This window comes from Haliotis asinina, chromosome 8 (genome assembly GCF_037392515.1).
Source record: "Haliotis asinina isolate JCU_RB_2024 chromosome 8, JCU_Hal_asi_v2, whole genome shotgun sequence".
NCBI classification, from domain to species: Eukaryota; Metazoa; Mollusca; class Gastropoda; order Lepetellida; family Haliotidae; genus Haliotis; species Haliotis asinina.
Window position 1 is genome coordinate 22301050 of NC_090287.1, and position 16203 is coordinate 22317252.

At 37.3% G+C, this 16203-nt stretch overlaps 1 protein-coding gene across 1 annotated transcript in view; it reads right to left on the bottom strand.

The window, feature by feature from the left end:
• Positions 1 to 16203, bottom strand: part of LOC137294848 (uncharacterized) — a 93732-nt gene that overhangs the window by 17143 nt on the left and 60386 nt on the right. Inside the window, exons 7-10 of the mRNA XM_067825975.1 lie at positions 11775 to 11875; positions 10519 to 10672; positions 7052 to 7123; positions 1805 to 1954 (exon numbers count right to left, since the gene is read on the bottom strand). Of these exons, the coding sequence (XP_067682076.1) occupies positions 1805 to 1954; positions 7052 to 7123; positions 10519 to 10672; positions 11775 to 11875 (477 nt within the window). The remainder of the gene's footprint in view (positions 1 to 1804; positions 1955 to 7051; positions 7124 to 10518; positions 10673 to 11774; positions 11876 to 16203) is intronic.

Here is a 16203-nt window from a genome sequence, read left to right on the forward strand (position 1 = left end):
TGAGTCAGCCAATGAAAACTCTCTGTTACACTTGAGTGCATATCCACCCGGTCTGACTGGGTTTGGTATCGCAGCTGCTTTGTTTTGAGAGTGGTTGACCTGAGTACAAAATATTGCACTTTTGATGCTTATAATGTTGTTTATTTGTATTTTCTTAATCGGTTTTGCAATTATATATCAAGAATAAGTGAAAACTGTATTTTAATTATGTCTGATTTTTTGGTTGCATGTGACCTTTAACAACATGTATTCCAATATGTTGCCAAGGATGTTTTCTTTCAACTTTGACAGACAAAGTGGCAGAAAGATTGAAGAGATTTTTTTCAGGTGCACTTGTCTCCCCTGTATATATGGCTCCAAATTGGCTGTGAATGTTCATAAAATTTACTTCAGCACATGGAAACTGGGATCTGCCTGTGCAATACAGAACTTTTTTAACCAATACACTGTTCTAGAAGTACGATAGGTAAATCATCAATTCTTTACTGTACACCGTGTTCAGATACATACTCTTCAGAAAAAAAAGAAACTTGCCATTGGAACAATTTGAATTTCTGCAATTTGTTTACACAAACCAATCCATCCTGAATCCCAACATGTATTGGAATAGTGGCTGATGCCCTCGAAACCCCCCACCCCCCAAAAAAAAAGACAAAAAAGAAACGTTGCACATGCTCACCTTTGTAGTGAATCACTAAAATGCACTCTACATGTAAAGCACATGAATCAGAAAATTGTGTATCACCTGATCTGAAACCTGTCACTGTGGGCTTTAAAACACCACATACATGTTACTCCATATGCATCATTTTAAGCCACTATTGATGACAAAAAAACCACCAAGACTGCAGCATGAGGTAGTAGGGCACTTCGGCATGTCCACACAGATCATCTCAAATACATGGACCCAAATACAATACTGGGGGTTGTTAATGTCAAACCCAAATCAGACTGACCAAAAGTTACCACAGCCACCCAGGATCACTACTTCCTGATGACACATCTTCATTCAAGCACAGCGAACACAATAACCACTTAGTCACCCCCTTGTACATATATAGATACTGGCAAGGCATGAAATTATTTTTGAAATTATTGAAACATTATTTGAGTTACAATTATGAAAATACTGTCTCTCAGTTTTGAAATGATTGCTAAATCAATGTGACAGAAAGCCAATTTCACAGCAGTGCCAACTGTAGTGTCAGAAATGAATGGTGAGCACAGACTTATATGGCACACATTTTGCTTACTAATGGTTTTCATACTCTACAGGGGATTAACACTTGACACTGTGGTTGATATACAGTGTTCAGACAGGTTGTGGAGCGACTGATAAAACACTCCACATGTCCATCTTCATCTGACGCAATGCCGGATGGACGGAACATCAAACAATTTTCTGACACAAGTACTTCTGTGATGAAATAAATGAGATTAATTATTGACAGTTCAATTTTTTTAAAATCTGAAATTTATCTAAGATGATAACACATTACTCAAGTTGCTTTTAGGTTTTGAAGAACACTTTCAAAAAGGCATTGGGTTGGATTCTTGTGAAATTAAAATGATGCAAGTTCTTCAAGACTTACTCCCTTCAAGCCAAATTGAGCCAGTCATGAGGTACCTCACCTGAGAGACTTTTGGGACGTGCAGTGAGTGAGAGATTAACCAAAACTGAGGTGTTTGACTTGAGAGGTTTACGTCAGTTGTGAGGTGTCTCACCTGAGAGACTTACACAGTTGTGGGCTGTTTGACCTGAGAGACTTACACAGTTGTGGGCTGTTTGACATGAGAGACTCACCACATAATTGTGATGAAGCTGCACACAAGGACCTACAGGCTCCACATAATTTGGGTACTTGGTGGAGGGACCCAAAAACTCCTGTCCGGCTAACCAACCCTCAGTGGTGTATGGGCTAAACAATGCATTATAATGCCGTAACTTGTTGTACTGAAAACAAAACAGAGAGAACATTAGGCCTAACTAATGGCAATGATTCATCTTGACTAGAAAAGAATATTCTCATTACAGATCTATGGTTGCCACTTGTCAACAAAATGCCTGAAAATTCGCTGGAAGCCACAGCCACAGAAGAACACACATTTCATGGTCAAGGAATGTTTAAATATGCAAACCAACAAAGCAGAAATAATTACAACATACAGAAAACAGCACAGACAATTTTTTTTATAAAATGCCAGTTCAGACAATTCGCTCAGTAAATCAAAGGAAAAAGGAATCCCTCAGAAATCATTTACATGCAAAGTGGCGTGATTCAATTAAGTATTTTTATAGGACATTGTATGAGTTCAGTCTTATGGGTTGAGTTAATTATAAAGTCAATATGTTGACAACATTCCTGAAGGAGTCAGTAAATGAAATACATGATTGCAGAGGTGGAGAAACCTTGAATGAGGGTAACTTTAAAGTATTCGCTATTTGTGAGTTCTGAAAGTTCAAATACTGCGTCAAACACAGTGTTCCAGATACTTTGGGTAAATCCACCCAGAAACCACCGATATTCATTGGTTCTGATGCATGTAACATTGGTCTAACGAACAACAACCCTTATTCCGCAAGCAAGTTCTGGTACATCTGAACCTATGCTTAGTGACCACTCCCATTTATTGGTTCTGGTACATGTGATGTCCATCTAAACCTATGCTTAGCAACCACCCCCATTCATTGGTTCTGGTACATGTGATGTCTAACTGAACCTATGCTTAGCAACCACCCCCATTCATTGGTTCTGGTACATGTGATGTCTATCTGAACCTATGCTTAGCAACCACCCCCATTCATTGGTTCTGGTACACGTGATGTCTATCTGAACCTATGCTTAGCAACCACCCACATTCATGGGTTCTGGTACATGTGATGTCTAACTGAACCTATGACTAGCAACCACCCCCATTCATTGGTTCTGGTACATGTGATGTCTATCTGAACCTATGCTTAGCAACCACCCCCATTCATTGGTTCTGGTACATGTGATGTCTATCTGAACCTATGCTTAGCAACCACCCCCATTCATTGGTTCTGATACATGTGATGTCTATCTGAACCTATGCTCAGCAACCACCCCCATTCATTGGTTCTGGTACATGTGATGTCTATCTGAACCTATGCTTAGCAACCACCCCCATTCATTGATTCTGGTACATGTGATGCCCATCTGAACCTATGCTTAGCAACCACCCCCATTCATTGATTCTGGTACATGTGATGTCTATCTGAACCTATGCTTAGCAACCACCCCCATTCATTGGTTCTGGTACATGTGATGTCTATCTGAACCTATGCTTAGCAACCACCCCCATTCATTGATTCTGGTACACGTGATGTCTATCTGAACCTATGCTTAGCAACCACCCCCATTCAATGGTTCTGGTACATGTGATGTCTATCTGAACCTATGCTTAGCAACCACCCATATTCACTGGTTCTGGTACATTTGATGTCTATCTGAACCTATGCTTAGCAACCACCCCCATTCATTGATTCTGGTACATGTGATGCCCATCTGAACCTATGCTTAGCAACCACCCCCATTCATTGGTTCTGGTACATGTGATGTCTATCTGAACCTATGCTTAGCAACCACTCCCATTCATTGATTCTGGTACATGTGATGTCTATCTGAACCTATGCTTAGCAACCACCCCCATTCATGGGTTCTGGTACATGTGATGTCTATCTGAACCTATGACTAGCAACCACCCCCATTCATTGATTCTGGTACATGTGATGTCTATCTGAACCTATGCTTAGCAACCACCCCCACTCATTGATTCTGGTACATGTGATGTCTATCTGAACCTATGCTTAGCAACCACCCCCATTCACTGGTTCTGGTACATGTGATGTCTATCTGAACCTATGCTTAGCAACCACCCCCATTCATTGTGATGTCAATCTGAGCCTGTGCCTAGCAACCACCCTTATACCATGTCCAGTCAGTATTTCAACCATAATGTAATGAGCAACAAATGAGGTTTACCAACTTCTGCCAGACAAACAATTACAGTTTACAGGTAGATATGGGTTGTAAAACTCAACTGAAGTACACTGTGCTACAGTAAACTTCACTAAGCACTAAGTCAACAAGAACAAAGTAGTCTTCAGAACCATAATGCCAACAAATATCAGGCTCATTCAAAGATGCTCTGTTACACAATCATACATGTATTTGTCACAAACTCATTCAAATCACAGTTTTTCTCAGATTTCATATGATTCTCTACCATGATCTGCAAAATCTTCAATGACAGTCACATCAAGTGAGTTTTCCACAGAGCCAATCAGCATGGAAACTTCAAAATTTCCAGATAAAGAAATCCAAGCAAGTTTTGTATCTTGAAAACACTATCAATAGAATGGCATCTAAAAGGCATTTTTAGGTTTTTGGCTTAATACTATGCATCATGGTAAAGAAATAGCAAAGCAGTTGTTTAAGAAAGTTAAAATCTACATGGTTTCAAAACCTGTCAGTGATAGTTCTGATTTTGTGGACACAGTTATTACAGGGCTTACTGGATCTCCTATTGAATGTTTGTCAGAATGACAAGGAGAAGGGTTTAATTTAAAATGGGGCAAAAGATCTAATTTTGGAAGGCATGCTTCTATTATGAATGACAAGTTTTATAAAAAATAATCAAGTTTAATATTTCTTATTTACTTAATCCTGTTATGTATAATATGGTTTTTAATAAATGATTCATTACCTGAATATTTTGGCTTTAATGTACAATCAAAATAAAATAATTTCTCAATTTACTAATATCAGTATTGTTTATGTCAGAAACAAACTGATTTAATCCAAAGTATCAAGATGATTGAAAATATTGCTCTGATTACATGCAACACAAGATCATAATACATCTTCCATGGTTTACATATTTTTAAAAACGAACTACCTTTTTCACAATAGGTATCACTTCAGATATAATAAGAAACAATTTCCTTTAATAAAATCTTAAATCATTTCAAATCCAGCAATAAGTGTAAAATTGTAAATGACAATTATAGAAAATTACTCAGAAAAAGTCTTAATCATGAAACTTGCTTTCATTCAAAGCCATTTACTTTTTGTAACACTAATATTAGTTCTGAAAATCAGGAGTATCTGTTTATCAGTTCTGTGGTGTAACTGTCATAACATAATTAGAAAACTTCTTTGTTTTCAGTTCTAATGCAGGAGCCATAAATTGAAACTGAAATTGAAAGTATTACTGAAGTGAATTTTGAATAAATCAAGCTGTCATCTCTCCATAGGAAATATTGATTGCAACAACAATCTGAAGTAACATTGCAGACTCTGGTGCTCCTTTCGAATTTCAAAAGGACAATTTGGAGACAAATAATTTAGAATTTGCAAAATCCTATTCCTTAAAAAAAAGGCAATTTAGTTGTCATCAATCTTCACATGGCACATGTAAATAGAAATAAGTTGTGTTGGTTGCAGTACTATGGTCACAATTATGCTTACCTAAATACTAATGACTACTGATATTATGGACCTCAAGAAACAGTTGAAACTAATATCTTGTCTCTGTAACGAAAAACAGCATCACGATATATTGGTTAAAGTACTATGATACTTTAATAAAACATAAAATGTAATGACTATTGTTAATATGATTCTCAATAAACAATTAGAAGAAAAATCTAATTTCTGTAATGAAATCCTTTCACAGATAAAAAGGCTGTTACATTATTTAAGTAATATATAACAGAAAGGGGCCCATAGAATAGGTTTGTTTTGAAACTACAGTAATCTAGCTTTGCCAAGTAAAATGGACATGATGTGTTGTGTATCTCAGGGTCGGTCTGACAGACTAGAAATAGCTGGCATGTACAACCTACTCATCTCAAGGCATTCAGGATCTGATTATAAAATGGCATCTCAAAGCACTGGCACACCCCTGCTCCATAATGATACAATATTGACTGTATTGGTATTGTCTGACATGTGGTTCTGAAAATTCACCTTCCTCATGTGTATGGCTGTGGAAACATGATTACTAGACGTACTGAAGCTCACCTATATCAAACTTTGAGATATGTGTATATGCCAAATTTATCATTTTGTACAAACACATACTATCCATGGCTTAAACACACTATTCAAACTTTGCAAATACCAGCGGACAATTGACAGTGCTATGAGCATTCACCTAGTGAATGAAGATTTGTGCACAGTAAATTACTACTTATTATTATGTTAAATTTGGACCTTTTGCCCTTTTCCTCTCCGTGTGACAGCATATGTTGACAAAACAAATAATTACTGCTAAATTCATACTTCTCAGACACCTTTGATTTAAATATATTTATGTGAATATTCACACAGACATCCAATGATAGTAACATTGCAACAGGTCATCTATCCGGAACTCAAATGCACTGATGTATTTTTTTATCATTTTTAATGTTCTTTAATAATTATTTCCCATTTCTCCAAATCTATGATTTCAATTAATTCATATGAACATTCACTCAAACATATGCTTATAACCCTCTCCTGTATTTTCACTGGTCAAAAAGAATTCACATGACAGGCTTTAGAAATTCATGCAGACAAAATCCCAGTCTGCTGATTTGCGATATTCACTTGAGTTATTAAGACCTATGCTTTTATTGAGATAGGCATTGCCTTCTTGATGTGTCTAGAAGTGTATAATATTTCTTTAGGTGATCTTGATGTGACATCATGTACCACATCAACTCTGCACAACTATGAATATTGTCATATATATTCGTAGCTCAAGGTAAGTTTTTGATTTGGATTCTACAATTTCAGGGGGTATTATTGTACCAGTTAGCCTTTTGACATCAAGGTATTTTAACTTAAAAGTCTGTTTCAGAGCAAGCCTTGCAAATCATTGTAAACATTCCAAAGAGCATTCCAGCCAGATTTAGCAGAAGATTGACACTTTTTTAAATAGGCGATGTTAGATTCTGAAAATGTTAGAACAATTTCGTTGGTAACACATAACAAGCATTTCAATGTAACAAACAACAGATATTTATGCTTTTCTTACACACCTCCTTAGATAGTTTAAGAGTGCCATTCCTTTGTCCTTCTTTGAATGTTACCACCACTGTTAAATCAGCACTCTGAAAAAGAAATAATGTAAACACTAGTGCTTCAATAACAGAACTGAATCTAATAATATATGCACAATATCTAATATCTAAAACCACAGGGCCAGGGCGCTGTAGCTCAGCCGATATGCAATTTAAAACATAAATACATACACCGCAGAAAAAGCTGCTGTTATCATTGATAAAGTGTAATGAAATGAACAAAATATGAGTGAGTCAGTGAGTCAGTGAGTCAGTGAGTGAGTTTAGTTTTATGCTGCACTCAGCAATATTCCACCTGTCTGTAAATAATCGAATCTGGACGAAACAATCCATCAATCTGTGCAACTGGGAACTGAGGACCTGTGTCAACCAAGTCAGCGAACATGATCCCGTTACGACAAGCATAGTCGCCTTTTATGGCAAGTATGGGTTGCTGAAGATCTATTCTACCCCGGATCTTCACAGGTCAAACAAAAATATGAAGTCATAATACCATGAAATTATGTACACCAAAGTTCAACTCCCTCAAACTGGAAACTTCAGAAGAGAAATAGATTACATACATAAATGAACCTTTTGAGAGGATTAAACACCAAACAAAACAGAACATAAACAATGAGCCATACCATTAACCAAATACATACTAAATGCTTAACGTTTTTTGAAAATATAGATACGCAATGGCCATGCACAGGCCAGATAAAAATCAAAAGTTAAACTGAAGCTTTAAATGAAGATTTGTCCACTGCTTTTTGAAGAGGAAAAGACTGACTTCACTTCTGACAATGGACATCAATCACTGTCACTAAGGTGACATAATCCCCCGCCAAAAAGTATCAAATCACACTTAAATAGTAATGAAAGTGAAGGTCATAGTTTAAGATGAAGTAAATGTTAACGAAAACGGAACCAGTCAACCTCTCTTGATATCTGTAGCTGTTCAAATGCACAAATATTTTCAAGACTTTGACATGAATGTCTCAGAGTATGAATCTGTTCTTGAGATACTCTGTGGACATTCTTAACATGCAGGTTGACATGCTGAAATCTTAAAAGTGTTGCGATGACCTTGAAAACGTAGAGAGGGTCGCCGAAATTGACTGGCCCCTGCACCATCCCTAGATAAAGTTTGGTGTTGACAATGAAGAAAATCCAGGGAATGGTTCATCTGATATCTCACTGACAAGCTTTTAAGGGTCAGTGATGCGGAGCGAATAATGTTTCTCGCCAACTGTCTAATTACGAAACCAATCTGCAAATTGGTCAGCGCCCGCTCCCTCAACCATGACAGACAAAGGGACTGGGCTCCGGTCCACATTAGCAGAATTTCTTCACCCTACACTGTCAGGAGGCCAAATGCCCATCATATGCCATTATTTAAAAATATCCATGGTATTCCTTGTCTGATTGTAACAAAATATCCCAGCAGTGTAGTTTTTTTTCTGATAACTGGATGTTACTGTGATGAACCTAGGGACCAAATATGAAAAGAATCTAGTCAAATGGTCTGAAGATATTCCAATTCGTACAGATGGACGTATGGACAGATGCCTAATATCATATCCCTTGCTGTGCATGAAATGCGTGGCAGGGGACAAGAAGGTAGAACGAACTCTGTTGGCTTTTATTCAGGTGAGCTGAGTACTGCTCATCAAGAGAAGTCCAAGTGACATACACAACTTTCACTCATGGTAAACAGAAATAAAATTGTATCTGGATGACTGACATTTGGTGCTGTATTATTTCATCCATATCACTGCAGGCTGTACATAATGATGTCTGCATACGGTGACCCAGAGATTGAGATCATTACCAGACGTCCATCGTGGAACCAGTGATACACAATATGACAGGTCAAACACTTGCAACAATCCAGTCCTTTTTTCTACACACCTTCAGACAATCACGGACACAGGTAACACTGGGACATTAGATGTACTACTCACAGATTACTAAGAATCAAAACACTGAGAGAGTGAGATTGGTTTTACGCTGCTTATAAGAATATTCCAGCAATATTATGGTAGGGGACACCAGATATGGGCTTCACATATTGTACCCATGTGGGGAATTGAACCCAGGTCTTTGGCGTGACAAGCAAGCGTTGTAACCACTAGGCTACCCCATTGCCTCTAAGGAGCTATTAATACATTCAGTTAATATAATCCTCAGTAGAGACCATTGTTCTTTCTGACAATGAAATGCAAAGGTTCTAACATGATACACAGATATTCTAATACCTTGGGCACAGCCTGTCAACGCCTGCACGTCTTTGTCTCTTCATAATGAAATTGAGTGAGCAAATGTGTGAGTTTGGCAATATTCCAATAATATCAGAGGGACACCAGTAATGGGCTTCACACATTGCACAATGGGTCTTCAGCATGTTGATCAAACTCTTTAACCACTAGGCTACCTCACTGACCCAAAATGAAATTTAAGGTTACTGTATTGTTTTGTACCAAGACATCTCAATGGATAACATTCTCTATATCCCCTTCCTTGGCAAATTCTGAGTAGTATATAACAAGCTAGTAGGTCACAGTGACCTGATACACCATAAATCAAGTTGCTTCACTCCAGATCTTCCCTGGCTATTGTTCCTTGTCCCAGTAACAGTGGGGTCGAAGAAAGTAAAATCTTTTATTAAAACTATTGTCCGTAGTAGGGGTGGTAGGGTGGCTTAGTTTCTAAAGCGTTTGTTCATCATGCCAAAGAACTGGTTCTATTCCCCACATGGGTTCACTGTGTAAGCCCATTTCCGCTGTGATTATTGCTGCAATATTGCTATAAGCCAAACAATACTCACTGATGTATGACATTCATAATGCATCAGTTGGTCAAAAACTTTGTCATCAGTCTGTCAGTATCCCCTTAAGATGGTTAAGGCTAACTTTCTGAGTTCATTTGATATCAGAGTTAGCCAATTTATCTGATTTATACAATGACAGAAGCACACATACATTGCTCTTTCAGAAAAGTAGACATTTGGATATTCTGTTACCTGAATTAGGTTCCTGTTCCAAAATACATTGTGATGTCACACACAAAAATAGAACCTGCCATCTTCTGTTTATGAACATTACCTGGTACAATCCTTCTTGGTATGGAATATGGAATTCTGGCAACAACTGATAGAACTGTTCAAAATGATGCTATGATCCTGATCTTTGTCAGACATGTCATTGAAATTTTATACAACACAAATATTTGATTACATAAAACAGGCCTTTGAAGCTTTTAAATGACAAGTAAAACCATTGAATGCTATCCAACCCAGAAATTCATATTAACGTTCAATGTTTGTTATCAAACAGTTTCAAAAATTACATAATCAACTAAGCACAATGTATTCAATGAAGGAATGACTGTGCTTGAAGACAACATTCAAAGAAAAAGAAACATGCAAGTTTTTAATACTGTACCTCTAATCTTGCAACATTTTGAGATGAGATGTCTGACCACACAACTGCAACATTACTGTCGACATAATTTGCCTGACTGATGTTGTAGGAAAACAGCTCCGTGGTATTTCCAAGTTCGTCCACAAAGACTATATGAATCCTCTGTACTGAATCTCTGAAACAAGCATTCCTCTTCAAGATGAAAGGTAGTAATTGTCATTTCATCGATGCTGTTCCCTTGATAGATGTGACAAACTGCTTTTAATGTAAGACCATAAATTTAGTGCTTAGTTCAATTTGCAAATACTTCCTCTGATTTTCTCTAATTAAATTAGACTATCATAAATACTTTCATCATGGAATTTCAAAGATAATGTTTTTATAAAGAAAAGAAATAAATAACTTGTGAATTTTGCTGATACTTTCATCTATTAATCTATGTTCTTGGGATCAATATTAGGAAGCTATGTCAGCATAAAAGCAATATCTGTTCAGCACAAAACCAGGACACACACAAGCACACACACTGAATGCTCCCATGAAAAGGTGATCTATGAGCGCTTTTCTATTCAAAAATAATAATGGTTTGCCTCTTTATCGCTACAAAAGACTTTAAAATTTCATTCTTTCACACAGGAGACATTAAAGTGTCATTCCTTCCTACAGGAGACATTAAAGTGTCACAAGAAAGTTTCACTCCTTCACACAGGCGACATTAAAGTGTCATTCTTTCCGACAGGAGACATTAAATTGTCACTATAGTACACAGGAGACATCAAAGTGTCACACTTTCATAAAGGAGACATCAAAGTTTTACTTTTTCACACTGGAGACATCAAAAAATGTCACTCATTCCCACAGGAGATATAAAAGTTTCACTTTTTCACACCCGAGAAATCAAAGTGTCACTATAGAAGACAGGACACATCAAAGTGTCAAAACAGTAGACAGGAGACATCAAAGTGGCACTCTTTCCTATAGGAGACATCAAAGTATCACTATCGTAGACAGGAGACATCAAAGTGGCACTATAACAGACATCAAAAGGGTCACTACAGTAGACAGGAGACATCAAAGTGGCACTATAACAGACATCAAAAGGGTCACTACAGTAGACAGGAGACATCAAAGTGTCACAATAGTAGACAGGAGACATAAAGGTGTCACTCTTTCATACAGGAGTCATCAAAGTAAACTTCACTTTCATACATCGAACATCAACATGAAAACCCTAATACTACCAAATACATCAAAGTTCTTTCATAGTTCAGGTTTACCTGTCAGTTGTTTGTAAAGGTATATCTAGATTCAGATCTCTCCTGTAGGGGTCAAATCTTCCAAATACCAAGGGTTCATTTGTGGCATTTTGTTTGCTTGTCTGCAAGAAAAAAAAATAAACAAATAAATAATTATATACAACACTTTGCTGAAATACCTACTTTTTGAGTTTCAAGAGCTCATATGACTGGTAACATACAAACCTATAGCAAGTTTTCACACATGTTTTTAAATTAACAAAAGGTTTGTGGTGGCTGATATTCTGCCTTGGAAATGCATCACAAAGTTATGAGGCTGAAAAAGAACATTGCTAACAGAACATGCTTGAATTTCTGAAATATAATTGCAGTGCATCAAAATGAAACCATAATTATACAACTATTTGTGTTTCTGAGAGCATATAGGGAAAACTGAAAAAAAAATAGGGACCATGATGCTGGTGATGTTTGTTTTATACTGAAGCATGAACACAGATTTCATAGAAATATTCCCTCATCATTTGTACCTGACTTTTTTATTAGTATATATTGAAATGCTGACTGAAAAAGATATATCTTGTCTCAATGAAAAATCACAGTCCCCTACTACCCCTTCAGATTGTTAAATGTCAATCTTTTAGCATGAGTGGTAGGAAAAAGTTCATTCGCTGTGTAAATAGTCGCGCCACAGCAGTTCTTCCTGAGAGACCCACTCAGTGACACAACATTCATAAGAGCTAGCCATTCATCAAGAGCAACGGCCTCCCGTTGGTAATTCTGTCAGCAATTCTGTCTGCAATTCTGCCACTTGCCATCGCACCAGTGACTGACAGTATGAAATTGAGACATTCTGTCTTGTACTAATGAAACGTTTGAACATGTGCTCATGCATTTTTAATGATAATATATCAAAGTGATGTTAGAATCTGTATCCATATGCTGCCAGTTAAAGGGGCTCTCAGGGACATGAAGGCAATGTACTGATTTAACAAATGGAGTGTGGCTTGACAGTCTACGTATAGATAGATGCGTATAGATATCTTTATCTGTCAAATTTGAGTGAGTAAGTATGGTTTTACACCACTTTGATTCCAGCAATATCACAACAGGGTACACCAATAATGGGCTTCACACATTGTACCAATGTGTGGAATCAAACCTGTGTCTTCAGTGTGATAAGTGAATGCTTTGACCAGTAGGCTATCCCACTGTCCCCTCTGTCAAATAGTTAGCATCAACATCTGGACTCACAATCTGTGTATTTGTACTGATGAGCACCAAAAGTACCAATATTAACTTTTTTCAAGTCAGTTTATCATACAGACATTTCTTTGTTAAGAAAATACAAATATCCTGTGCCCTTAGTGAGAGAGTTGGGTTTTATGCTGCTCTTAGCAACATTTCAGAAATATCATGGTCGGGGACACCAGAAATGGACTTCATGCATAGTAGTATAGGTACTAGGGGTAGGGGACTACCCTATATAACCCACGGGATCAGAAACATGCATGTACACATGCAAGGAATCAAACTGCATTCCACACTTTCATGTATTCAAAAACGTCACTGCCTCACTAGTCCGTCGGTTCATGCTGTTGAGATGTTTGAAACACTCCATGACATTCCAGACATATGATGGCAATGTGGAAATAACTGAGTCTGCATCAGAAAAATGACACTGAATGATAAGCATAAGCATAGCTTTATCATAAGCATCATACATAATTGGGATATACGGACCTGCACTTAGAAAAAGTCACCTAGTCTGACCACATAATCCATATACAGTCATCCCTCACCATAACACGGGTCTTGGGGTCCACGAATGACCCCCCGACATTATTAGACATCCAACTCATAGTACCTATTACATAATGTGGAACAAAGGCTGAGTTAGATCGTATATTCCAAGGACATAACAAAACTGCTGTTTCGTGAATTGGGTCCAGTAAAAATATATCGTATCGTTGAAGGTGAAAATAAACAAACTTTGAAAATGAAAATATATATATGTACGGGAAACTTTGCAATAAAAAATTCACTAGACATGAAAACTTGATTGTTGTACCAGTTATGCTACCTGTTATCAAAGACGTATATTCAAGTGAATATACGTCTTTGTTGTTATTCAACTAAGCCGGAAATAGCGATCAGCTGTGCACAGATGTTTTGGTCCAATGTACCGTTGATTCAGGTAAAAACGATCCGATAATATTACATCAAAGAACTTCTATTTCATTATCAGAATATTTTACAATTTTACATATTAAGCTGTAATTGTAACAGATTATTTTACATTGCTATCTGGCTTGTATATAATGTGAGTTTTCTGCAAACATATTTAACATAACAATGAACACAGGCTGTTACCTGTCTTGATACAATTTACGTAGGAGACAGTTTGACAAGTCACTGCTGACTTCCTGCGATACGTGCAACTTTGATTATAAAAAAACAAAATTTTGCCCATTTAATTGTTGAAAATGACTTCAATGAGTCAATAACACAGGTTTCTCGGAGTCCATGGATTACGAGACTGTAAACTGTTGGTGACTGGTAAGAATAATGTGAAATTGGTGCTATCGGGGTAGGCGCGAAAAACAGACCCTCATGAATGAGGTAAGCGGAAGTTGTATGCGTATGGAATGAGGTAATGCTCTCATGCTGTTTCCGCTGTTTCTGTCAACAGTTTTAATAAATAAAATTGTGATTGAATCTAATCAAATAAAATGTGGTTTCTGACACCATACATCCTGGGATGACTGTGTCTTACCGTGCTAAAGCGCAGTGTGTTGCATCAAAGCAAACATTGTAAGTACTCATCGTACGTTTACTGATAGCATGTCTTGTCTTTCATAAGTTACTACTACGATGTTGGTATGATTATTATTGAGAAACACCTGCATGTTTTAAGCATGTGAAACACAATGGATATGTATGATAAACACTGTCAGTTGCCATCCGCACTGAATTTCACTTGTTTACGTAAGTTATAAGAGCGCAGCAGCGGATTTGTTGATGAGCTATTTTCGATTTCGTGAAGGGGTGTGATTGCAGTACAACCTTTTTATGGGGGTCATGGTTTACCCTGCAGTTTAACCGAATCCGCAGTATCGTGAAACGTGTTATTGAGAGGGATGACTGTACTTGCATCTCATGAGAAGAATTCAGGTTTCTGGAGAACGATTTCTCTGAAATCCCAACAGTATCTGGTCAGAGCTCCATTTTATTAATTGTTGTTGTTGTTGCAGAACATTCTCTCAACATTACACAATATACCATTAACATTGCAGAGAACACTCTCAACACAACTGTTGACCAGAAAACATTTAGACCAGAACAAAAATCATTGCCAACGAATCATGTCACTTGTCTGAAAGGTCATATGATTTGATAAGCTCAATTGACCACTAGAGTTTCATATGACTGAACTAAGTAGAGGTCCAGAGAACTTGTTTGGTCACATCCAGGGCAGAGAAGATTTATTATGTTATCATTGGAAACATGCTGAAGCTTTCATTCTATCAAACATCCTCAGACAAACAGCTTGCACCATGACAACCAAGGCAAGCCGATGACACACATGGCAGAACCTATCCACTCCTGACTTGCATCTTTCACATTTTACGTGAAATGTTAATAATTAATTATAACAAAACTGTCACTTGATATTATCAACTTATGTGAGCAATGTCTAAGAGGTATGTTTAACTAGCCATATTCCCCTTAACCTTTATTCATATAAGACTGACCACTGGTCATAACCCATCCATGGTCATTTAACATTTTTTCGTCAGGTTTGAGTACAGACCGCCATTGCATTGCAAGAGTAACACGCGTCAGGCAAAAAGAAATTTCTGATTTTAGGCAAAATTTGTCATTAGTGTCATTAGGGTGATACGGGCAGGGCAGGGCAGGGCAGGGCAGGGCATGCAAAACATCGTGAACACCTGGTGTCATCATTGATTTTCAGTGACCAATTACTATAACTGTCAGTTATTTTTGCCCATACATCAAACAGAATTTGTTTCTGTGGATAGTGAAGACTTGGTCTTTACATTATATTGGGTATTCTAAGTTTAACAGTGGCCATCTTGGTTCAGAAAAGAAGACCTACTTGCATCTGAGACCTTGAACAAACTGCACGATTTTATTCAAGACTGAAGTTGTTAAACAATGAATACAGGATGGTATGGTCCTTTACAAACAAGAACATCCAAAATAGAAGCCATTTATCTTCTTGAGAATCTCAATGAAGTTTGATCGCCCTCATTGCTGACAAGGACCAAATGTGTCACATTGATTGTAGCCTGACAACTAACTGTCAGGTGGACATCAGTAAAAGCCTGTTAGATGTTATAAGGAGTTGTGAAATGGCAGTTGTCAATGCTCTGTAAAAGTTGGACACTTCTGAAGACAATGAACATGTAACTGTCATCGACTGGTCGCC